Source organism: Sphaerodactylus townsendi, linkage group LG01 (genome assembly GCF_021028975.2).
Source record: "Sphaerodactylus townsendi isolate TG3544 linkage group LG01, MPM_Stown_v2.3, whole genome shotgun sequence".
Taxonomy (NCBI): Eukaryota; Metazoa; Chordata; class Lepidosauria; order Squamata; family Sphaerodactylidae; genus Sphaerodactylus; species Sphaerodactylus townsendi.
The window spans coordinates 23170637-23196834 of record NC_059425.1 but is presented as its reverse complement, the minus strand read 5'-3'; the positions used below and the strand labels follow the sequence as shown (position 1 = coordinate 23196834).

Genomic DNA, 26198 nt, shown 5'->3' with positions numbered 1-26198 from the left:
TGGGACAAACTTAATAAAAAGGACGTGTTCATTGGTTCGCAGCATTTTTCTCTCCCGCCGGTCTCCGAGATTAGGCGACGCCGATTGGATAAACCACCAAAGAGCCCGCCTGCTTATTAAAGCCTTCCTACTATGCATATCAAAGAGACACGCTCATTGGTTCGCAGCAAGGGGCTGAGCCAAGCCCCTCTTTTTCATCTCCGCCCATATTTTCCCCCGCCGGTCAGGGAGATAAAGCGACGCCGATTGGATAAAGCACCAAAGAACCCGCCTACTTATTAAAGTCTTCTCAGGCGAATTCCAAGCGGCTGGAGTTTTTTGTTTTGCCCGCCCACACCCCTGAGGCGATCACGACGGCGATTGGAGGGCACGCCCGCCCGGCCACGCCTCTGTCCGGAGTCGCGCTCTGCCATTGGAGAACTCCCGCGACTAGGGGATGATTGACAATATGAGGAAAGGCAGAGAAGGCAGGGTGTAGGTAACGGAGTTTTATTCTTGTCCTCTCCCTCAGCGGCTCGACGTTGCCGTGATGATGGAATCTCTGCGAGCCCAGCGGCTGCAACCGGGAGTCGGGGCCACGCTGCGAACGCTGCGGCCAGGCGTGACCGTCTCCATCCCCGCTCCAGCCGCCTCAGCGCCCCCTCCGCCGCTACCGCCGCCCCCTCCGCCGCTGGGGCTCGGGCTCACCTTGGGGCCTCCGCCACCGCCCCCTCCACCGCCCTTGCCTCCACTCCCGCCTCTCCCGCCGCCGCTCCTGCCGGGCGCGTTGGGCGTCTCCATCTCCCCAGGAGGGACGACGACAGGGCCGCCCGTTGTGCTGAGGGAGGCCGTCGAGGCGGTGGTCAGGAGCTTCGCCAAGCACACGCAGGGATACGGCCGCGGTGAGGAGGGCGAGGCGGGGGAGAGAAGGAGGGACGGTTTCTCTTCCCCTTCCCCGGCTCTGGTCTTGCCTCTGGGCATGTGCAGAGTACTTTTTATACGTGTAGGATAAAGAAGGGGTTGAGCACGAATAGAATGAAAGGGACCCTGCCTCTGCGCATGTACAGAGTACTTTTTATAAATGCAGGATAAAGTAGAGGTTGAGCATGGATAGAATGTAAAGGACCCTGCCTCTGCGCATGTGCAGAGTGCTTTTTCGAAATGCAGGATAAAGAAGGGGTTGAGCATGGATGGAATGTAAAGTACCCTGCCTCTGGGTATGTACAGAGTGCTTTTTATAAATGCAGGAAAAAAGTGAGGGTTGGACATGAATTGAATGAAAAGGACTCTGGGCATGTGCAGAATGCTTTTTCGAAATGCAGGGGATGAGCATGAATAGAATAGGCATATGCAAGCTGCCCTTTTCTCTGTTCAGAAACAAATAGGACATGCAAGTGAAAGATGGTTTTGAACGTTTGCAGTATGTTACTTCTGGACTGACAATTAAAAAGGGCCTTTTCACTGTTTAAAGATGGTTTTTCAGAATTCTGTATGCCAATAAAGGCTTTGCTTGCTATTTCAGAATTCCTACAGGATGTAGGATCCTCCTTGATCTGAGGTTGCAAATGCCTTAGCAGACCAGGTGCTGTGGAGCAGCAGCAGCAGCAGCAGAAGGCCATTGCTTTCACATCATGCCTGTGAGCTCCCAAAGGCATCTGGTGGGCCACTGCGAGTAGCAGAGTGCTGGACTAGATGGACTCTGGTCTGATCCAGCAGGCTCTTTCTCTGGGCTTCACAAGGCTTAAAATAAGCCTATATTTAAAAAGCAACTGTGGATCATCTTTTCAGATTAATTGCTTAAAATGGGTAGGCAAAGTGCCATTCTGCCAGGATCATTTTTCTTTTTTCTGGCGTCCTTTAAAAGAAACTCAAGATAAAAAACAAAAGTCATTTAATCATATACATAAAGCCGAAAATGTAATAGTGGTGGCAGAGCAGCACATGTGTTTCTATAAACAGGTTATAAATATCTAAAAATAAGGCTGTGCTCATTCGCTCTGTAGATACTATGCATTTGAATATTGATAGAATTCTAAGGTCATCCATTGATTCACCAGAGGTGGGCTTTTATCTTTCCAGTGTCGTAATGTGAGACTTTTAGCTGTGGTAAGGGCATGGAGGGTTCATTTTGTTTGACCACTGCTTAACCTCAAGAAACACTGCCAGATGGTTTTAATAGAAATCTGTGTCAAGGTGGTGCTCCTAAGTGAGTACAGAATAGAAGATCCATTCTCTCTGCCCGTAAGACTATTTATGCTTAATGCATATTATGTAGAGGATGAGGGGGAAACGTTGACTCTAAAACAATTTTTGCATCCTTTTGTTCTGGTAGTTGGCCAAATTCTGCTTAGCATTTAGAGTTCTTCTTGAAATGCTTTAATAGTGACTCTCAAAATGTACATAGAGACTGTCTAGCAGGTGGGTGGAGAAGTCCGAAAGGAAGAGGAACAAGGTAAGCTTGGAGAGGAGACTTAATAGTAACACCAGGTTTTGCTCCTCTACAGTGTGCAAAATGTCCTAAAAGGCAGTAATGCTGAAATATAGTAATGCTATGTTTCCAAGCACTACACACAATAGTTAGAATATGTAGCTGGGCGTTAACTGATATGAGATGCCTGCTTTTAATTTTGTGGAAGGGAAAGTAGCACTGGTTATGAACAGTGCTGTAAATTTAGAAGAGTGATGCTTTTCAGAAAGTTTGAGAATCAGTGGCTTAACAACTTTCAGGTGCAAAATAGTGTCACCAAATTGCAGATGGACAGCAGAGAGATGGAGACATGGCTAATGTGAGAGTTGAGGCAGCTCACTCTCACACTCTCTAGTTCACCTTTATATCAACTTTCTTGAACATCCAGACCTAATTAAAAGCCCTTTGTGGTCCAGACTTGCAACTAAGCATTTTAAATACCAGCTGGCATTGTCATTCAAGTTTTGTATTTCTTTGAATTTTTGTGTTTTAAAATAACATCATTGGATCCTGTGTCTGTGGGACAGTTTTGTCCCTTTTGCTGTATTGGCTCTAAACCAAGACTGGACAAGAAGGTGGAGGGGGGGAGGATTCTGTGAGTGCAAAGTAAAAGCATACAGTTTCTGTTCGTGGGTTTCTGAACAAGGGAGCTTTAGTGTTGGTCCCAACTTTTTATAGCTTGCAGGGTAGAAAAGTTCATGTAATGGTGGAGAAAGAGGGTTTGGAGTGCTGCCAAGTCCTTTGAGGCAGTTTTCTCTCTTTCTCTTGTCCCCTTTGTTTTGCTAAGCAGAGCTTTCAACTGATAGTGGGTGACACAATGTAAACTACCTTCCCAGAGGTTTGTTTATCATTGATTTATTTTCAAGACTGCTATTTCTGCTTTATTTTTTGTTGCGCTTAAGGAGGCTTCCAAACAGAAAGACGTAGACTTCAGTCTCAAATATACTAGATGAAACTAAACCTTTGTAACCAACAGTTGTCCCATGGGAATTTTAATTATACATGTTGACTATAGGATACTTGTCAAAATCTTGATTAAAGTAGTGTGAAAGGAAGGGGTATTTTATTCTTCACAGAAGTTTCCTTCTGTAAACTCCCCCCCCCTTTTTTTTCCAGAATGGTTGAATTTTATTTTTTTAATTGAATGCAATAAGTTACCTGTGTATGCTTTTTCTATGTGACTCGTATCACACTTTGTTCTGGGATTGCATAGAAGATGTCAAATTTTTGACACCCCTGGGTAACCTCATACTTAAGTCACCATCAAGACCTGTTTAGTTTTCATAGCAAATGTATGGAAAGGGAACAAAGGGCTGTTAAAATCTGAGATTTTACAAAACTCACAAGTAGAGAAATATTTTTTCCTTGCTTTGGAGTTTTGACATTTGGAATATTTGATCCTAGATAGGGCTGCAAATCTATGTAGATGCTGCCTTGCACATTCTAAGCGGTAAAGGTTTGGCAAGCAATCTGACTTAAACTCAGTGCTGCTTTTCTGGCTCTGGAAACCTTCAAGGCCATGTGGAATAATTTACTGTTTCCTATTTAATATGCAAGTCAGATCTGGTGTCATACACAAAGCAGGGACCAGTGTCTGCTCCAAGGCCATAAACAATGGATATAAATAAAAGCCAAGTGGACTGTAATTGTAAATGTCTGAAACCATGAGTAACAAATGTTAAAAATAAGCAACTGGTTTTCTTCATAAGTTTTCCAGACATTTTCTCTCTTTCTGCTTCATGCCACAACCCCAATTTCCTCATAGGAATATTTTTGGATGGGTGTATTATAGCTTTCAGTTTTAAGATTTGCTGTTCTCCGGCTGTTAATCTCTAGCCACTGCCCCTTGAAGTCACTCGTCTCTCCTGGGCAAGATGTGGGAGTTTTAGGGTAGGGTTGGGGATAGACTCAGATAGTTGTTACCCTGAATGTTAGAGATGAGTAGCAAACTGTTCAAATATCTGATCTCAGTAGAATACAAGCTGTGGTTAAGTCTCAGGAGATTTCTCCTGATGCAGATGAGCTGATCACAAAGTTTTTTTCAGTTGCTGGAAACTGGGGCTGGCTTAGTTAATCTGTGTCTCTGCTTTTTAATTAATTGTTAACTTATAACCACCTTCAATAATAGTAAAAATGGGGCACAAATTAAAAAATAGCCAGTCTTGCTCTTTAAAACTTGTGTTGAAGATCATTGCTGCAAATCTGCTCACTTCAGTTAATTTTCCTTATTTTGAAAGATGACCATGGTTGCAGAAAACATTCACAACTCTGTCAAGTCACTTTTGCATTAATGTTCTCCAAGGCAAATTCCAAAGAAGTTTGTGTGCATGTGCTGGAAGTAGTCATTATGTTTCACGGTATCCAAATACCCAGAGCCTGAAAACACAATTGTCCATTTTATTTATTTATTAGACACCTTTCTTCCTATAGATCTCAAGGTGGCTTACAATAGTAATTAATAAACATAACATTAAAAAATTAGTCAACATAAAACCAAAATCACAGTTCAGCTTTGCTTTAATTAAATGCATTCCTAAATCTAATTGTCTTAAACTGCCTACTAAAGATCAAAATGGAGGGACCAGGTGCACTTCCTTGAGGAAGCTATTGTATAATCCTGGAACTGCCAATGAAAAGGTCCTTTTGCGTACACACCAAGTAAGCACATTTGATAGGACATTCAGGGGGGCCACTCCCTGTGATCTTAATTCTGGGGCAGGAACATATGGAAGAAGATAGTATGTCAGGGACCCTGGTCCCAAATCATGTGAGGTTTTTTAAGGTCAAAATCGGCACCTGATGGAGCAGATTGGTGGTCAGGAGAATTACTATAATATCATGTGCCTGATGGCTGGCCCCAACAGTGATCTAGCCCAGCATTCTGCACCAGTTGTATCTTCCAAGCATTCTTCATGAGTAGCCCCATGGTGAGTGCATTGCAGTTGTCAAGTTTAATTGTAGCTAGGCCCAGGAACAGATGCACGTGACGCATCAGCTGAAGTACTTCAGACCATTGCTATTACCTGGTTTTCTGAGATGACTGCTGTGTCCAGCAACAATCCCAAGCTGTAAACCTGGCTTTTCAAGGAAATATAGCCCCATCCAAAACTGGAGAGACCTCAAGTTTGAGTCTACCTTTCTACCAACCCTCGGTCTTGTCAGGATTAAGTTGCAGTTTTCACCCTCATCTAGCCCATGAATGACTCCAAGCACCAGCTCAGAGCATCAGGGGGATCCTTGGAATGAGGTGGAAATAACAGTGACACTGCAACCCAAACCTCCTGATGATTTATCCCAGTGGCTTTCCCTTTGCATATTGAACCATACAAAACCATACAAAACAGCGGAAAAACCCCTATGTTTTGAACGTAAGGTACTAGAAAATTAATAAACTATTATAATTGTAAAGGATAACGTCTAAAATTAATAATTTCTAATGTTGATATCTGAGGAAATTTTGTACTCCATGAACATAATTGTTAAATACTTAGACCCTACTTTTCTCCCCAGTGGAGATCCAGAATTGCTTACAACATTGTTTTTCTCTCCTCCATTTTATCATTGTAGCAAAACCCTGTGAGGTAGTTTAGACTGAGAAAGTGACTGACTCAAGATCACTTAGCGGGCTTTCATTGCCGATTATAGATTTGAACCTGACTCACCCACATCCTAGTCTAGCACTTTGTGTTGCAGTTTTTAAAGGGAAGGGAGTATTTTTGTATTTCAGTAGGTTGTATGGTCTACAGTTAGATACTCAGGAGGTTGAAATCAGGAGATTTTTGACATTGCTTAGAGAAAGACAGATGTGTTACCCAAAATGGTGGAAGTTTGTCCCTTTTAGAGTGGGGAAATTAGCATATGAAAGTCAGCTTTTGCTAGAAATCAGGAGAGCAGGAGAGCAAATAAAGTGTAACAGTTTTATTTAGGGATAATAGGGGTACAGAAGCACTCAATAATCAAAGCAATACACACAGAGTCCTAGGATGTAAACAGTGTTGAATGGATTGGTTTGGAATAGATGAAGGGGATGGGGGGAATATGGGTTATAGTCACCTGATCTTGGAGCAGAATGGTCCGTTGAACAGATCTGAGTGACCAGCGCTTAGTTCTGGAAGAAGAAAGAACAATGCATTGTGGGACAATATCAACATCTCTGGTGTCCAGAGATATTGAACAGTGGCTTCTAGGAGAGGGGGCTTCTTGTAGGGAAAAAGGAACCCTCGGGGTTATGCAGAGTGACCTTTAATCTCCCAGACTTCGAGGATTCCTGCCTTTCTGGTGAAAGACAGAAGACAGACATCAACCTTAATGGTTTGAGTCGTTAATCTAATGGTTGAGATGTTAATTTGATGGACCAAGCTTGGGAATACCTGAAGGTGGGAGGAAAATGATGAAGTACAGTTTCTGTGACAATGTAAATGAGGTGCTCATTAGAGATAAATTAGTCAGAAGTAGTAGTATTGGGTAATACTAAGGGCAAATACATTAACAAGTCCTTTGTTTTCACAGAGTGAATAGCCCAGGGCTGGAGATGGCAAACAACAGCTACCAAGATGGAGGCACTGTGTTTTCTTATTCCCTTTAGGATGGGTGTGGTGGCTATTTGTAAGGCAGATGTGGGCAAGGGCAAGTCCAGGAAAGATTTTACCTTGTCCTTGTGGGTACACTAGTTAATGCAGAGACTGGGCTCCCCATTTTGGCACTGCTAGGGATCCCAAGGGTTGGCAGAATGGGTAGAGACACTGTTCTTAAAACAGACCCTTCCCCCCACCCACCATAGGTCAGTCTGGTAACAGCTAAGTATTAAGTGGTTGTGTTTGGGAACACTGTATATTAATATGCAGATGATAGTAACCTAAAAGGGCTAAGTTGCAGAACCACTTCTCTTTGTATTCTACCAAAAAAAGTGCAGCGGTTGATGGAGTGGAAATGTTGTTAGCAGAACTTGGCAGTGTACAGCCTGGAATAACAGTTCTTTTTGTATTTGCACTATTTTCTGTGGCTTTCACGCTAATATATTCCAGTAAAATGTATGCATTTTGCAGTGTTTGTGTATCGAAGGTATAAACATGATGTATAACGAACAAACTGAGAACTTCAGGAACCAAATTCAGTAAAATTAAAGTGCTCATGATGGTAGCATATAAAACCAAAGAAAAACTGAACTGTGAATGTTCCTGCATTCCTAGCTCCAAGCATTCTGCAGCAAAAACAAATGGAAAAAATACTTCTGCCAGAAGACCAAAGAGAGCTACGTGATGTCAGTGAAGGTGGCTTCTTGTTCTAACCTTTAAACACCTGCAGTCTTAGACTATGTCATTGTGTGCTGCAGCCAGGTTCAGATGAAGTATCTTGGACAGCATTGCTTTTCCACAGTATCCTAAGGGGCAGTAAGGAGTCTCTGGAAAGCTGTTCTTTGTTAAGCTTTTTATCTTGTATTCAGAGTTTGCATACTTCGGGGTTGGATTTTGCCAACTCTTTATGGAAACCTGGACATCATAGTCATTTTTTCTAGCATTCTCAATTGATCCTGGCTCAAGTAGTCATCCTAGTTTTGCTTGAGCTGCTGATGCTTGTTTTCCATCATTTCTTTCTAAATCAGAACCTCGTCTGTCTTTATTTAAAATACAAGACAGAAAGTAGTCTGAAAGGGGACCAGTATGTTCTCTTTGCGGGCCTGGCAGAATTTTTTCTTTTACGTCACTGTGAGTTTTGGGCTTTTTGAAAGAATGTTGGTGAGGACCAAAAAAACACTGACTTTTACCCAACACAAGATGCATTACAGCTTCCTCTGAATTCATGGATTTGGGGTAGCTTGAAAAATTATATTTTGCAGTATGTTGCTTTAGATAGATGATGTTCTTGTTAAACTTTAAATTATAGGAGTGGGATCATAGGAACTTTTTAATAACATTACAGTAGAACTTGGATATTTATTTATAATTTGCCTTTCTTTCTGAGACTCCAGGCGGATTACACAATGTAGCAGTGCCTTAGAAACAATAGAAGGTATATCGTAAATATTGTAATAAAATTGGATTACAAAGTTAGAAAAGAACACTGAAAACGTGACATATGAAATGGAAAAACTGAATTACAGAAATTAGAAAACAATGCTGTAAAATGAAGAAAGGCATACAGTAAATAGTGCCATAAACCGCCAGTCTTTCAAAATATCCTGCCAAACAATTCCAATGTTATTACAGTCCTATTTCCTTAGTTAAAAAAAATGCTCTTATGAACAGTTGTTTTATGCACTCTGCAGAATGATAGAAGTGCAGGAGCCACATTTGCAGGGCAGGACCAGCATCTACACTGGCCTGCTGACTTGTTTTTCAAAAAATGCAAGCATTTTTATAAAATCTAATTTACAAATGAAATCCTTGTCTCCATAGAACTGTTTTGTGGTTTTGGAAATGCAGTGCTTAATTCAGTCAAGGATTGTGGCTGTCTGATATTCTTACTGCTGTCTGACCTAAAGTTTGTGTTTTTTCTTTTGAAACAGTGGTTTTGTAGTACGAAAGGGGCAATGTGTAACAGGAGAGCCTTGTCTAGGCTGAGAATACAACTCTTGTGCTCTAGTGTTTCTATAGAGGATTCTTTTGGCTGTTTTCAAGCAACATAATGTCAACAAGTTGGCTGGTTTGTTGAAGAGCTGATCTTGTGGCTTCTGAAGGCTTAGTTTAGTTTAGTGTTTAATGATATACCGCACATCATAAGGAAAGCTGGATTAGAATTAGATGAAGGTAAAGGGAAAAGGAACAGTAACAGATATGAATGATACTGATACCACATTACTGGCATAAAATAGTGAAGACTTGAAACAACTACCGTGTTTCCCCGAAAATAAGACAGTGTGTTATATTAATTTTTGCTCCCAAAGATGCGCTATGTCTTATTTTCAGGGATGTTTTATTTTTCTGTGTTCTGTTTCATCGGGCGTGCTTCCAAACAAAAACTTTGCTACGTCTTACTTTTGGGGGATGCCTTATATTTCACACTTCAGCAAAACCTCTACTATGTCTTATTTTCCAGGGATGTCTTATATTTGGGGAAACAGGGTATGGTACTGCTTTAAGTTAAAGGAAAGGAGGACTACTGGAGAATTACTCAACATTGATGTGGACAATGAGGAAACTTTTTATTCTTTTGCTCCATAATCAACCAATAGGGAGTCTGCAACCAGGAATCAGAAGATTGAGACTGGGAAGGACAACCATGGAGGTGCTAAAAAGGTTCTTAAGTGTAAGGATGTGTCTTTTGCAACCAAAATAAAATTAATTCATGCTTTCTCTGTTACTGAACATGGGTGTGAAAGCTGGACAATGAAGAAAGTTGACAGGAAAACAATATATTCCTTTTGAATACTGTATTGACAGAGAGTGTTACAGATACTGTGGACCGCCAAAAAACAAACAAATGGGTTTTAAATCAAATCACTGTTGCCCATTTGGTAAATATGATAAATCAGTCCTTTGGGTTTCTATGAAAGGGCATATGAACTCAATCCAAAGGAAGGAGATGGGATGACATTCCCCCTCTTTTGAAGGGCAGAAACTGAAAGAGTTGCTGTCATCACCCACTATCACCTCGATTCTAGATCACCTCAAAGCACTAGTTAGAAAACATGTTGATTTTTGCTGGTCTGTAGTATTTAAAGTCTCGGAACTTTAGTTGATTGAGTGACACTTTATTTTCCAATGCAGAGGACTTCAGAATAAAAGAGGTTTGTACCACTTCAACAATGAAAGTACTATATTGAAGAATTGCTGTTCATATGTCAGGAAAATATGTCTAAAGATAACTGTGCTGGCCAGAACTTCTTTCACTTTTGACTTGACTGGCCCAATTTTGAGATTTCCTGAGCTAATTTTGATGATAGGCACAGTTGCCCTTTTAAAATAACATTTCAGTTTTGGCAAGTGCTTGTGGGCTGAGTTGGGGAGTGAATGTAGAAATCCCAGGTTTGAAAACGGCCCAAACCAGAAGTTTTCCATTAATAGATTAAAAAAAAAATTCCAGCCAGATTCCAAGGAAGTCTTTCAGAAAGACCTGTAACGCACTGTCTTTTCTTGATTCTGCTAAGAAGATTAAAACATAGTGGTCTATACCCTTTTTCACCAAAAGTGCGGTTAGTTGTGGTTTGGTGGAAGTGAAAGTGCCATGTTTCCACAGGTGAAAATAGTGCCAAACGTGTGTGAGTGTTGAAGAATCAATTTTAAGCACAGCCTTCGTCAAACCATAATTCTGTGCGCTATTGAACATGGTAGTTTGATAAAAGAGCATTTATAGTGTATTGAACAACTATTGAAGAAACGTCCTCCCGCCGCCCACCTTAGAGTTCTCCCTTTCCTTTTTCAATGGCCGTTATTTTGTGTTAGCTTCAAGAGTCTCGGCGCAGCCGCCATTTGCAGAAAATTCCCAGGAATTGCCTCTGCTTGCAGCTCATCTAAAGGGCATTTCACTGTAAAATGTTGATGCGTAAAACTTGTTTTTCCTGGCGATCCCTCACGTGTCATTTTTTCCTCTTTTTTGTTTTAAATGAGAATTCTTCATATCTACGAAGATACCATTTAAAAATTGCAGCTGCTTGGAGGGCTGGTCTACCTCCCATTAAGAAGCAATGGGTGCATCTGTCTGCTGTGGAAGACAGACCTACAGATTATTTTAAATCGTGAGTGCAATATGTGCATGCAATTGCCAGGAAAAACAAACTTTATTCATCAGCTTTTTGCAGTGAAACGACCTTCAAATGAGCTGTAAGCAGAAGAAATTCCTGGGAACATTCTGCAAATGGTGGCAGCTGCATGGAGGCTCCTGAATGACAGACGCTAGAACAGAAAAAGGCACGCACTGTGACCCCTGCGAAGCATTCTACTGCAAATAAGGTACAGGAAGGAGTGGTGGATGGATTTACTGGTACAATTCTATATGGATCTCTTGGTGGAAAAGCGTATAGTAACAGTGCTTTGCTGAGAACTTGTGGGGTGAAAGATATTGGTGGCTGTTTGAAGAGGCATTTTCTCTAGGTACAATGGATATTTCCCTTCTAACGGTGATCTGCATTTAGAAAAATATCTTTCAAATGCTTTTATGTATTCCAGGCAATCCCTCTTCTGTGATCACCAAAAGGGTCCTGCTTTTTAATGTATTAATTTTATTAGTTAAGTTTATTTTTCCATATTTTCTCATTTATGGAACTCAAGGCAAGCTTCCCAAGAGGTCTCTCATCCAGCCACTGAGTAGACCTGAGTTTGCTTGGCTGAGCCAGTGCCCAATAGTAGTAAGAATATCAGACTAGGACTAAGGAGATTTGGGCTCAAATTTGTGCTCAGCTTTGAAATTCATTGGGAGACTCTGTCTCCCCAACTTCAGAGGATTTGGTGAAGATAAAATGAAGGGGAACAGAATAATATGTGAACATACCTTGATTCCATTTTAATTTTGTTTCTGGTCTGAGTGTGACTTGATGGAACAATATGACTTACTATTAACGAGAATCACTGGGGTAAAGAAACCTTTTACCCAAGGGAGTGGTGTCCAGTGGTGGGAGGTGCAATTCTCTCTTGTTCCATTGTGAAACAAAGCTCTTTCAACTCAAGAGTTCTACAGTGTGTGCTAATGTTTTTCCCCATGCAGGATGTGCTGAAGTTTTCTAACAATATTGGGAGAGAAAAATTGTGTTATCTGTATTTTACATATACAGAATTCACAAAATGTATTCCCTCAAAACTGTTTTATTGCTTGTGAGCATGCATTTTTAATTCACTCCAGTGGCTAAATTTAGGATCTGGCTGAAAAAAAGTTGCATTTTTATGTCCTAAAACTCACCCTGCTTAAAGTTTAGGCCAGATGCATGGGAGGTGTGAGTCATAAGATCTTTCCCAAAGGAGGTCTGACAGAAAAAGCTTAAGAACCACTGTGCTACAGTAAAATGGCCAGTTTAATTTTATTAATAGGTTCTAGAAGTTTGAAACAGAGGTGCATGGTTCTGTTAACTCCTATATTGGAAATAGTGTTACCAATATTTGAGGAAGGATGCTACTGTAAACCCAGTTAAGTTTAATTGAAAAGGAACAAGTTATCCTTGAATAGACCTGCTGTTCATGTTACTCACTTTTTGGTCACAAAATATTCTTGTATTCATCTCAAAAATCTCAAAAATTCATCTCACAGGTCATTCAAAATTATTGCAACTTTTGTTAGAAATTTTAATGCCAGTGCAGGTCAGCTGAGCTATTGTTTGCCTTAGCACACGCACACCCATACACCCACACATACGCTGTCACAATTTTTCCCTTCAAATCAGAATGGTAAGCAAGACATGGCAATGTCTTTTTGGTTTTTAAATAGCAAGAAGATTTCTGTTTTTAGGGGGGAACCTGAAGCACACTCCGAGGGTGCCTTCTACTCACTAAGAACATAAGAAAGATCCTGCTGGATCAGACCAGAGTCCATCTAGTCCAGCACTCTGCTACTCGCAGTGGCCCACCAGATTCCTTTGGGAGCTCACATGCAGGATGTGAAAGCAATGGCCTGCTGCTGCTCCCGAGCACCTGGTCTGCTAAGGCATTTGCAATCTCAGATCAAGGAGGATCAAGATTGGTAGCCATAGATCGACTTCTTCTCCATAAATCTGTCCAAGCCCCTTGTAAAGCTATCCAGGTTAGTGGCCATCACCACCTCCTGTGGCAGCATATTCCAAATGACACTGTTTAGTCATTTGACTATTATATACATTGAAATAATGTGTATTTAATAATTGTTATTGTAAAATAGCCCTTATATCCTCTACTTTTGGATTTGTCACCTGAAGAGACCAAGCTTCTGAGATTCTGTTCATTAGAGGTGACTGGTAGCTGTTTGATAGTTGCGAATGACTGAAACTGCACGTAGATTTGACTGTCTAGAGGAAAAATACAAGTTTAAAATGCTACATCCGTATTACATTTTCCTTATTTCTTTTGCTATGAAAAATTACATCTCATTTTTAATATTCTGATATACGTCACTTTTTCTCTGTTTTCAGTCAATGTTGTAGAAGCTCTTCAGGAGTTTTGGCAGATGAAACAATCCCGTGGTGCAGATCTGAAAAATGGTGCTCTGGTGGTTTATGAGATGGTGCCATCTAACAGTCCTCCTTATGTTTGCTATGTCACTTTGCCTGGAGGGAGCTGTTTTGGCAGTTTTCAGGTTAGAGTTTTTATTCATTTGGTGTTTTCCTTTTTTCTTTTTTTTTGCCTTCATCCCTACAGAAATCTGACCTGATTTTCTTCTTTGCCATTGAGTCACAGCCAACTGATGGCGATCCCGGGGTGGGGGGTGTTTCAAGACAAGAGATGTTCAGAGGTAGTTTGCCATTGCCTTCCTGAGTAGTGACCTTGGTATTCCTTGGTCTCCCATCCAAATACTAACCAGGGCCATCCCTGCTTAGCTTAGTTCTGACAAGACTGGGCTAACCTAGGCTATTCAAGTCAAGGCTGTGATTTGATAGGAATGATTAAAAGAGTTTAGACTGCACAGACAATTGTTGGGCGGCAGCAGCCAATTCCTTTTCTGTTGCTGCCATGTGTTGATACTACATGGGTAGCTAAGGAATTATATTATGATGGTGAACTTATTTGCTCCAGATTTTGATGGTGATCACTTTATCATGTGTGGTCGGGATTCAGATGTGCCTTATACCTGTATCAGTGTGAAGGTAGCCAATTTTCCAGTTTGGCACACACCAAGGTGCAATGAAACAGGCCAAAGAGGTGGAGAGAGAGAGACAGGTACTGTAGCTACTTACCTATCCATGGAGGTTTGGGTAGAGGGCCAGTTTAACATCTAGGCAGCCAGTAATTTACAAGAGAAGAGAAACAAGGAATCATATGACATATTTGCAGCAAGTACACTGCAAATGCACAAAAATTGACTGCTGGATGTGGTTGTGGTGAGATTCTAGTTCCACTTATAACACAGAAGACTTGAGTTCAAAACAAAACAAACCTTTCTTGAAAGTTGGAAATGGGAGGAGACAATATGTTAGCTAGATGACAGTTCATTCCTCAGTGGTGAGAGGAAGTGGTTCCGTGGTCTAGGGAATATTCCAAGTAAGAAAGGCAAGGAACCAGAGTCTTGATCAGTGGTTCTCAATTTGTGGGTCGGGACCCCTTTGGCGGTCGAACGACCCTTTCACAGGGGTCACCTAAGATTCTCTGCATTAGTGTTCTCCATCTGTAAAATGGATAAATGTTAGCGTTGGGGGTCACCACAACATGAGGAACTGTATTAAAGGGTCTCGGCATTAGGAAGGTTAAGAACCACTGGTCTTGATAATCTCCTACAGATGATTTTTTTGGTTGGAAACTTTAAACAGCCTTCTTTGGGTGATAGAGTTGTCTAATTCATTTGAAGAATGTTAATACATCAAAATCCACTTGTGTCTGATAGCCCACTGATTGATTAATCACTTGCATATTCTTGATGAATGGTCTGATTACCATATACCAGGAAAGACTTGCTTTCTATTGAGCTACTCTTTTGCCAGCAAGTGTGCTATACAAGCCATACCTGCTAGCCTTCACTCTTTAGAAGTGCTAATGGCCAGAAAAGCCTCTTGGCCTAGCAAACAAAAGCCAATCCCACATCTCAAGATGGAGTTCAAAAGAGAAAGGCAGGCCAAAATGGAAGTTCGATGACAACGGTCTCTTCTAATACTATTTGAATCAATTAATTAGTGTCTGGATCACTTTTTTAAAGTGGTTTGAAAAAATGAGGTAAACGTCCATGTGTTTATGTACTATAATTTTAAAACTATAAAAAAGCATTCCAAAAATGCTCCAGGTAATTGGAGGTAAGGAACATCTCCCTGCATGAGCTGGGGCACAATTTGGTAGGCAAACCAAGCACGCACACATTTGTTGCAGTAGGGTTGATTGTGGATTGGATCCAGAGCAAGGAACTTACAAGGTCTGTTCAAGGACCCCCCCAGCAGCCATTTTTAACCACAGTGTCCGGTATGGCTCCCGTCCTCACACCATCCAGGCCAAAGGCCACATCTGGGCAAGGGGAAACATCCTTTCATATACCCATCTGTCATATGTTACCTTTTGTTTTTAATCTTAATTACCTTTTGTTCTTAATCGCTGTGCTTGGTAACATAGCTAAGTAGGTGACCTTGCCAAGGGCCTCTGGAAGGCGGGAGGCTCCAGGCAGAAGACTATATCTCGACCTTGAGACACTCAGAACTCCATAACAAAGCTTTTCACACCTTGTTCTATTAATCTGTAGGAAGATGGGAGGGGGTGTTCAAGCGGGAAAAGAATGTGGTTGCAAGAGCCAGGATCCCCAGATCTGGCTTCCTGCCTCTTCAGTTCTTGCTGACAACCCAATAAAGATGTCTGATTTTATATCCAGAGTCAAATTTATTAACCATTATACCAAAACTTAACACAGAGAAAACTTTATTCCAGAGTTTGCACTATCTACATAATCATCAGTGGAGTGGGAAAATCACTCTCTTTTGTCACTAATAAAAGTGGCAGGAGGGAGTGATTTTGACCCCTGCTCTCTGCACCCTCCTGACCCATATGGCTGCTGTTCCATATGGTTCTGCAGTGGTGCTATGACATTTCAATCAAGTGTCTGGGTAAAATTTTTTGTGAGTTTTGCATTGTGAATGTTAGGTTCATACTTTAAGTGTTCAAGGCTTAAGTGCAGACTTAAGTCCTGCAGTCAGACAGATACATGGTCTAAACAGTGGTGATCAGCCAGATGGAAGAAGGTAAAGCTGTAATGCACTGCGGATAACAACAAATCTGGAACCAATAAGATATTTCTGCTTATCTCTTTAACGTTACAGGGATAAGTTTTAGACCTAAAAAGGGATTGAGTTTGTATTTGATTTTTCCTGTTCTCAGATTGTGTAATCTTTGCTTTATACTTTTACATTGCTTTATACTTACAGATTTTTTTTAAAAAAAATTGGAGTTATTTGATCTTAACAACAGGATACAAACACTGAACTCAGTTCAAACTTATCAAAGCATAAGAGTAACTAGGAGAGCATGCTCTACTAGGAATATCTGTAGCAAGTAAGATTTCCAGAGTTTCACCCTATGTGTGTCATAGCTCAGAGGTGGTGGTGTTGGAGAATTTGAATTTGGAATCTGGTGTCCAGGCAGCCAGAGATGCACTTCCAGTTATTATCCTGGTGCATTCATAAAGGGTTCCCCATGACTGAAAATCCATCTAAGAAGTTTTGCTTGACAACTGCAGTCTGTTTAACAAAGGTAACTGATAACTAGTTGTAAAGTTTAATGCCCACAAATTTTATTGGTTACTGGTAGGGAGGCATTCGATTACATTAGAATAAAGCTCTAGTTCTACAGTTTGAAACAGACATCCAAAAGAAGCAGTCTGGCTTCTGAACCACCCAGTCTACTTGGAAAGCAGTCTGGATTATTTACAATAAGGTGGCTATATCTTGACTTCAGGCTAATTAATTTTGTTGACAGTTCCAGCTATGGAGTTTCCCTCCCCATGTATGTCTTTGCTGACTTCAGCTGCTTGCATAATTTGCATTCTAGCGGCTGGAGTTGCTTGGCTTCTAAAACCCACTCCTAATGACTTCAGGATGTTAAAGAATAGCAGTTCAGCAATGCCTGGTTGCAGCATAATAATTTTGAGTAGGTACCACTTTGGAGTGTATAGAATCTAATTGACCTTGGCCTTCTGTCTTTCTTTCTGATGCCTATGCTCCCCCCTCCACCAGTTTTGTCCCACCAAAGCTGAAGCAAGGAGGAGTGCAGCAAAAATTGCGCTGATGAATTCTGTGTTCAATGAACATCCATCCCGGAGAATCACGGATGAATTTATTGAAAAAAGCGTCTTGGAGGCCTTGGCATCTTTCAATGTAAGTGCTTCTGAAAGCTCCATTGTTGGGATTGGGGGCAGAAGCCTTGGGAATTATGTGCATCCATGGGAAAAGAAATGTGTTTTGCATCTGGAAATCCTTATGGAAGGGTTTCTAACCGCTCTTGGAATTTCATGAAAATCAATCATTACCCTCCTTAATGTTTGCTAAGCTTTCTTCTCATAAGCTCCAGACCTTTGCCTATTAGTTATTATGGTAACTGTAGAAGCTGATGTTCCTTTGATAATTCAGTTCTGTCCTCTTACTCTCTTTGCACAGATGCCACAATCATTGTGCTGGTAGAGCACAGCAACTAAAGAGTGTATTTCTTTTGGATATTTGTATGCTGTTTTTTTTAAGTGAGAAATTCTCAGGATGTCACTACATGTGACAGTTGATACAATAAACCCATCAAGATTGAAAGAATCACAATCCCTTAAACATTGCCTTTCCTGCAGGGTAACAGAGAAGAGGCAGATAATCCGAGCACTGGCATTGGTGCATTCCGCTTCATGCTGGAGTCAAACAAAGGGAAGTCTATGTTGGAATTCCAGGTACTTTTGACAGTCTGATTAAATGTTCCCTTATATGTTTAGAAAATGTGTGCACTCCACTTTTGCCGATCCACTCAAGGAGGTTCAGAGCTAAAATAGTTAAACAAGTGAATAAGTATATGCCAGTATACTACAACATATTGACCAGTGGAGAGCTAGACTTTTATCTTTGTATTTCTAAGACAAGACCTGTGCAACACCTTTAAATTATTCTCTTGGAGAACTGAAATTTGTGGAATACAAACTGCAGCAGGTCCAAGAGAGATCTTGTATGACTTCAGCAGTCTGTCAATGTGAGACATGCAGGACGCAATGTCCTCTTCTGCCACAACTCTCAGAAAACACAATCTAATTTATAATCCTTGGAGATGGGTGAGTTCCAGCCTTCTACAACCTGGGTCATTATTTGTCACAGTTTTTCAAAGTTGGAGACATATAGAGCCATGTTTAGAGGCAGTAAATATCAGGAGGCAGCATCAGGGGAAGGCCTTAGCCTCTATGCCCTCTTGGTGGGCCTCCAGAGGATCTGCTTGGCTTACTGAGACTGGATGGACTACTGGTCTGGTCCAGCAACACTCTTTCTAGGTAGCTGAACCTCAAAGTGCACTGGGAGGAATTTCACTGCTGTTTACTATGTGTTGTCAGAGGAAATCTTGAATGGCGGTTACTCAGTCTTGGCCGTGCTTTGACTGGAGAGGCGTTTGAACAAGGCACAGTCTAGCGTCAGTGCTCCATGGTTACAGCCTGTTGCAGAGCCAGATTGTTTTTCAAAGCCCAGCACCTTGGCTCTTACAGTTGATGCTTTGTCTGGCAATCCACTATGAGCCAACTTCTCCAGTGCTGATCTCTCCTTTTGTTTGTCTCCCAGGAATAGTAACAGTCCGGTAGCTTGACAGAGCAAGGTTTACATTAATGGCCCTGTTTACACAGAGTGACGCCATTGCCAGTATTTTCCTTCCCGCTCTGATTTGTTATGTATAGGGCTCCCTGACTTGCTTGTGAGGTTTACGGGATAGCTCTGGCATGAGCTTCGATGTGACCTGCACAAAGCATTGTGGGTGTGCTGTTGCTTATCTGTGCATAGTTTAACTGCTCCAGACTTGTTGGTGGCACTGATAAGCCCTGTACACATGATAGTACAACCCACAAGGCATTCTGACTATCATCCTCAAATGTGCAGATGGATACTTTCCCAGGACTGTTTTTTCCCTATCCCCTGACATAGTAGAGCTGGTTTGTTCGAAACATATGCAATAACACAAGGTTTTTGAGAAGCACAAAAGGTCGTTGTAAAAGCTGGGATTTTTGTTAGTGACCTGGTGATCCCTCTGCCATATCACATTGCTGCAGAGATACAAACTTCTATTCCAAGAATGTCAAACATGTGGTAAATCTGTGTTAAACCCCAACAGATATTTTAAGAGTTGCATGTACTTGGGCAGATGGATTGAAGGATCTGATCGCCCGGTAATTTTGGAATTCTCAGCATGAAACCTTATTCTCTTGCACTGGGCTGCAATTCTAGCTGCATGGAAGCCATTTTCTGTTCAGGAGGATGGATCTGGGTGGTCCAGGATTATTCAAGATTATATCTAGAGCACCACTCTTCAATCATTCCACCACAGTAGTGGGTTTTTGTGGATGGAAAAGGGCCGGTGGTCTTAGCTCCTGCAAAGTGCATGTCTCCTGTGAGTGCATATCTATTGCATTTCCTTTCCCTTTTTTCATTAGTGTTGAAATGGTACTCAAAACTGGACTACTCTCCTTTGGCAGGAACTGATGACAGTCTTCCAGCTGCTGCACTGGAACGGTAGCCTTAAAGCCATGCGAGAGAGGCAGTGCTCGCGACAGGTGAGGACAGCCTTGAAAAATCCCTGGCCCACTTTCTAACTGGTGAACATCTATCCCTCTTCGTATATATATGTAATGCCAGTGGATTTTCCTGAAGTGGCATGGGGTGTTGAACCAGGTGTGATAATGTGGAAGCATGCTTGTGTCTCAGCTAATGTAGGCTTTCGATTGTTACCACTTTGCCTCTGAAAGTGAGTTCAGAACTTTCTAACCAGTGCTTAAGTCTCTTTGACCTTCAAAGCCCTGCATGGTTTGGGACCAACAAACCTGAAGACCTACCTGATCTTTATGAACCTGCTTGACCACCTTCTGAGATTAGGCAGCAACAACCTGCAAGAGTGCCTTCTTGGCCATGGCACAAAAGCTTTGGAACTCTCTTCCCCAGGGAGATTGATTGTCCTCTCTGTTGCTGTCGTCTTTTCGCTTTGTTTAGCACTCCCTTAATGATTTCTCCTTCCTAACCAAAGTTTTTATGCCTTGCATATGTTTTTAACTCTTTTGAAAAATGATTTTAATCGTGTATGTTTGGGAGAGGGGTTTTTAAATCTTATCATGATGCTTTAAATCAGGGGTGTCAAACATGCTGCCCAGGGACCAGATCTGGCCCCTTGAGTGGGTTTATCAGGCCCGTGAGCTGGATAAGGCACCTTCCCTTGCTTCCAATATGGCCTGGCATGCCAGGCTCCCCAGGCCAGAGCGGGGGGCAGGTTGCCTCAGCTGCTTCATGGGCCTGATGAGCCCTCTTATGGCAGCCAACCCACCCCTCTGCAGGCATCCCCCCAATGCTGTTCTAGGGCCAGCCAAGGCAGCCATCCTGGTCCGACCAAGTCACATTTTTGTCATATTTGCCCCTTGCAACAAATGAGTTCAGCACCCCTGCTTTAAATAGTTAGCCACCTGGGTGTCCCTTGTAAGGGCAGAAAAACAGGATACACATTTTGTAAATAAATCCTAAATATAAATGCATATTTATAGTGGAATTAGTGGCTTCTCATTGAATCCGCTCTCCAGATAGGCACAGAAGACAAATGTAATTGAGAATTTCCATCAGTTCTGCAGCTTAGCAATGCATCTCTGTCCTTGGCTGTTCTTCCAACTTTGTGTGGCTTTCTGAGTGCAGCTTAAAGCCTGTACCGGAGTTGTAAGCTATCCCATATGGTCCTCTGAAATCAATCTCGGTTTTCTTCACAGCCCTGGTATTTGGGAAGCAACTACTTGTATCATTCAAAGGCTCACCTGCAGGTCTTTGTCCCTCCCTCTCTAGGAGGTGCTGGCTCACTACTCTCACCGTGCCCTGGATGATGACATCAGGAACCAGATGGCAATGGATTGGGTCAGTCGGGAACAAAATATCCCAGGGGCCCTTTCCAGAGAGTTGGCCTCTACAGAGCGGGAATTGGATGAAGCCCGGCTGGCTGGGAAGGAACTACGATTCCACAAGGAGAAGAAAGACATCCTGATGTTGGCAGCTGGCCAGCTAGGGAACATGCACTCTTCCAACTGTTAGGACCTCAGGAGAGCCATTCTGCCTCTCCTCTCCCCTCCTCTTCCATAGAGCCAGGCTGTTAAAGGGATCTGACCTAGTTTTAACAAATTTTGAGGATGCAAAATAAGCAAATTGATTTTTTAAAACAAGATTTGCCATTATACACATACCGTTGAATATCAAAGGGGATATTCCTGTTGGGTTGTAAAGTACTGAAGCTGGCAAATTGATTGTCTTTTTTCCTAGTCAGAGTCCAGATGCGTGTATACATCAATTGGAATGCACAATGAGCATTTCAGAATCTGGAAATTTTGCCAAATTTTGTATTTGCTCCATCTTTGTTTAGGCTGTAATCTGAACCATGTTACGAGTGCACAGATGCCTTCTTTTCAAGAACTGTGGCTTGTTTGCACATATTTTAAACTTTTTGGTTGACATTTTGTATAATTTTTGTACTTGGGTTTCCTTAGTTCATGTATACTCTTTGCTGGAGGATTTTTTTGAGTCTGAGCACCTTTTAAATGTAGCCCTTTCAGTGTTAAACACTTAGCCCTCCATTCTTTCCAGGTCTTGTACAGCTATCAGTATTAAATGTAAATGTAGCATTTCCTAGAGAATACCAGCTTGTGCCCCAGATTTGATACATAATGATTCATGAGGCCATTTATTTTTCACGCTAGGTACTTTTAAGTGAACCTGGCTTGGTATTGTCTCCCCTCCCTCACTTACCTGAAAAGCACAGCACTTAAACAGCTCTGTTGCAATAACCTCTGGCTTGTGCTAGAGTTGTGATTCAGTTGTGTTGCCTCAGTATTTGTGGCATCTTGTTCTGACAGGTATCTCTGCAAAATTTCACATAGTATGAAGATTTGACTTGTGGATACTGAAAACCGCAGTGAGTTTCAGAGAGTTTTAGATGTCCACACATAATGGTATTACTTTTCTCTTATTTGTCCCATCAGATCTGTCCAGTGGCTTTTCTGTGGCTTACACTCAGTGGGAATATCTGTGCCAAAGAACAAGACTTGAGGTGCTTAAAGGAGTTGTCATGGCTTTGGGGGAGATTAATTAATCGAGTAATTAAGTTTAAGTAGAGAGTTCATAGCCTTTAACATTTAAGCCTCTTTCTAGCTGCTTCTTACTGTAGTAGGTAAGTAGATAGAAAGGCTGCTTCTAAGGCACTCAGTAGCTGTTACTCCTCAAGCAGAACCCGTGCCTCTCGTACCAGTTTGTCTTTCTGAGTCTATAATTACTTTAGGCTACAGATGTTGCTGTAGACTTGAGGTTGCCAATGACAAACCTAGTCAGTGCATGCTATCGTATCAGCCGCATTTATTACCAGAATAGAGTTTGTGCCAGATCTGGTCCCTTAAAAGATCATAGCAAGATCTCTGCTCTGGTCCCATTTTGCTCACATGGTTTCCATTAGCCAGTGTGTACATAAACCTCCTGTGAACTGAGATGCTTGGACTCCTCAACATATTGTGGGTAGATCAGCCTAATGCGTCTTGGGAAATGTGTGTGACAGTCTTGAGTTTGCCTGCCACGTAGTAATTAGAGCTACTTTCTGGTGAAACGCGCAGCATTGAAAGGATTTAACTGTGCAGTTGGGGGAAGGTAGCTTCTTCAGAGATTTTCAGATCTTGCTTGAACAGAACATTCCTAGGATAAAAAACTTTTATATGTGCACTTTTTAAAGAGAGGGGGGGAGACTGAAACTAGAAGCAGGACTCTTAAGTAAAAACACTGACTATGTATATATATAGATATAGATATTAGCTTGAAGCAAGCTTCATATTCACAGGTAATTTGCAGGTCATATGTACTGAAGCCCTGACCTGGATGGTCCAGGATAGCCCAATCTCATCAGATTTCTGAAGCTAAGCAGGGTTGGCGCTAGTTAAAATTTGGCTGAGAGACCACAGGGAAGCCCAGGGTTGCTAGGTGGGAAAAAGCAACAGCAAACCACCTCTGCTCTGAAAACCCTATAGCAGAGGTGGCCAACCTATGGCACTCCAGATGTTCATGGACTACAATTCCCGTCAGCCCCTATAGGGTCGTCATGAATCAGCTGTGACATGGTGGTTTCTCCCATGTATTGATTAGCTAGAGACACTCTGGTTCAAGCAACAGTAAAACATAAGGAAATCATGACAGCCGCTTAATCTTTTAACTCTGCTGCACCATCATTAGAACACTAGGATTGCTTTATTTGACTTTGTTCTGCATGTGAATAATTCCTATCTGAAACTTTGCTGCTAAAGCTTGGTTTTGTAAAATACCAACCAATAATGATAAGCGACAAAAAGACATGGCCAGCCAGTAATCTCTCTGAGGGGCTACGTAACAATCAGTTAACACTAAAGTGGGACGTTTATTTGAGCTGTGAGTCCTTGTGCAGTGAATTTTTGGATACCTTAAATTTACTCTGTTTAGGAGCCACTTCTAGGATAACATCTTAATACCTTGCTTATTATTTTAGGTTGGTGCCACGTGGCACTTTCCCCTTATCTTGCAATTATGGGGCTGGTTTCAAAAAGGCGTTGTAAAGAAAAAAAAATTATCAGTGGTTCAGATCTTAATGTAGCTTAGGACATGGCTGAGCCATACTGGAAGGCTCAACTGTAGGGCTGAATGTATTTCCAGGGAGAAAGTACAGAGTTCGTTTTACCATGTGAGTGTTCCCACCTCAAGTGCCCAGGGTCTAGCCATTCCTTCTCTTCTGAAGCACATAATTCATCCCAGTGATGCAGACTTGAGATTAATCACAGTGTTCACACAAACCAAAACCCCGTTACCGTTTACAAGGCAGCATGAGAAGGTTTTTGGGGCTATTCAATATGTTTTTATCCCGTCCTTCCTCCAGTTAGCTCAGGGTGATAAACATGGATGTCTCTTCACCATTTTTTATCATCGCAAAATAGGATAGGCTGCCTACCCCAGCATCACTCAGCTTTATGGCAGTGGGAGAGATTTGAAACTGGGACTCCACCTCTACTCAGACACTAGCTGCTAGGCCAATTTGGCTCTCTGCACTTTTGATCTTGACATTGCAGGTGAACAAACTACGGGAGGGAGGACGAAAAGAAGTGAAGGGTGGTTAACTTGCCACTTCTGTTCTACCCTTGCGGACCTTAAATCTCAGCTTCATTCAGCATTGTTGGATTCCAGTGAATCATAAAATACTAAGTTCTTTTAACTCCCATTTCAACGGTTGCCACTGGGAAATTTTTTCTACAGCCAGTTTTCAGCAATAATTCTTTTTGATGTCTCGGCTTTCCATACGTTTCTTGCAACCAAAATTGGCCTGGCATTGCCACACCTCCCATCCTAAAAGGATGGCAGCCCTGACAAGTGTGCAAAAAGTACTGGTTATGTACTTGGACATTTGTGTGGCTCACTCAAGATTGGAATGCAGTTCTGTGCAGAAATAGCACTTTTAGGGTGTTGTGGGTTTTCCAGGTTGTATGGCCATGTCTATGGCCATACAACCCGGAAAACCCACAACACCCTAGTGATTGCAGCCGTGAAAGCCTTCGACAACACAAATAGCACTTCTGTTCCTTGCCCTTAACTTAGAGATGAGCTGCTGGAGGCCCTGGAGCCAAACTGGGCTTTCTAGGGAGGACCTGAAGGCCTTTTGTATTAACAAAGCACAGCCATGTGAGAGACTGGTGGTTGTGTTAGGATTGTGTTAATAAGGCTTCTATCATCGTCATTTTGCTGTATTGCCTAGATCATCATCCATCGCCCGCTTAGTCAAGACTCTTGTACACCTGGTAGCTGGCCGTAGCTTTATATTCTTGGAACTTAATCCGTAACAGTTGGTATATTGTATGTGAATTTAGGATTTGGTGTCAGGCTTGGTAAACAAGCAGAAATCCTCAAGTGTCCTAGATAGTTAATTCTGACAGTTCAGCCGATATACCGGCAACTCAGAATTGTTGAGTATGGATTGGAGTCAGCTTGCAGAAGTTTGACCTCTTCACCACATTCCCTTTTCTCAAAAACAGGTTGCTGCAGAAGCATGGATGTTATGTCTATTCAAGACATAGAGCTCGAGAAATAGCAATATTCTTTGGCCTTAGCGCCTTGTTGTTTCTATACCTGAGCTCATCTGTCTGGCAGTTTATATATAATATATATATTTTTATATACAAACTTATGTATACAGTACTAGTCATGTTTAAATGCATTTATATACTCAGTTTATAACTCTTTGAAGGTTCTCAAGATTTTTCCCTCTCTTCTCTCAGTCTTTGGCTTATTACAGATAGAATGCTGGTTTAAGTTCCGTCTGTATAAAGTAGCATTCCTGAATTTCCCTTGAAGACAGGCCTGTAAACGTTACCTTTGGGTAAGACCTAGCTGTAATCAGTTAATCTCAGCGTTTTTCCAATTTAAAGGTTACCTAAAAGTATTGTTTTATACATTGTCCAGTGTTTTCCCCACAGTATTCTGTAAAGTCAGCAATTACTTCGTAATGTATAATTTTATACAATAAAGTAGTATTTGGGTGGATATTTCTTTCACAGAGGTCTGTTGTTTTCTTACAAAGCACTGTCCCGTTGCTTGTCTATCAACATGCCAGTCTTCTCAGTGGAGTCTAATCTGATGTCTCCCTGCTCCGCTCTTAAAGATAAGACTTTGCCATTTGGCTGCTGCAGCTTAAGAGCTCCAGATATCCTGTTTGCAAAATTGGTTTACGGTCTTATTCGCAGCGTTCTTCTAATCTGTAGTGGTTCAGACGGATAGCTGTGTAAGCAGTATTTTTATTTGTTTGTTTGCTTTCTAGCCCACCTTTTCCCAACCAAAGTCAGGCTCAAGGCGGCTCGAATAACATGTGAGTCCAGTGGCACCTTAAAAGACCCAGCCCAAACAGTTCAGGGTAAAACATGAGTCAGAGCACACTTGATCAGATACTTGAAGTGATATCAGTTGATGTGAGCTTTGACTCAGAAA

The 26198-nt window shown here is 41.7% G+C and overlaps 1 protein-coding gene across 1 annotated transcript; it reads left to right on the top strand.

Moving 5' to 3' along the window:
- Positions 1–439: 439 nt before the first annotated feature.
- Positions 440–24705, top strand: LIX1L (limb and CNS expressed 1 like). Its single transcript, XM_048513634.1, has 6 exons — positions 440–881; positions 13476–13639; positions 17205–17345; positions 17804–17899; positions 19673–19750; positions 21015–24705. The coding sequence occupies exons 1-6, from the start codon at positions 530–532 to the stop codon at positions 21255–21257; spliced, it is 1074 nt and encodes a 357-aa protein (XP_048369591.1). The 5' UTR covers positions 440–529; the 3' UTR covers positions 21258–24705.
- Positions 24706–26198: the final 1493 nt, after the last annotated feature.

Bases quoted from the DNA above. Each gene is read 5' to 3' on its own strand.
- LIX1L (XM_048513634.1), top strand. From the start codon at position 530: ATGATGGAATCTCTGCGAGCCCAGCGGCTGCAACCGGGAGTCGGGGCC. The intron at 882-13,475 runs GTGAGGAGGGCG...CTCTGTTTTCAG, and splicing joins CACGCAGGGATACGGCCGCG to TCAATGTTGTAGAAGCTCTT. The intron at 13,640-17,204 runs GTTAGAGTTTTT...CCCCTCCACCAG, and splicing joins GCTGTTTTGGCAGTTTTCAG to TTTTGTCCCACCAAAGCTGA.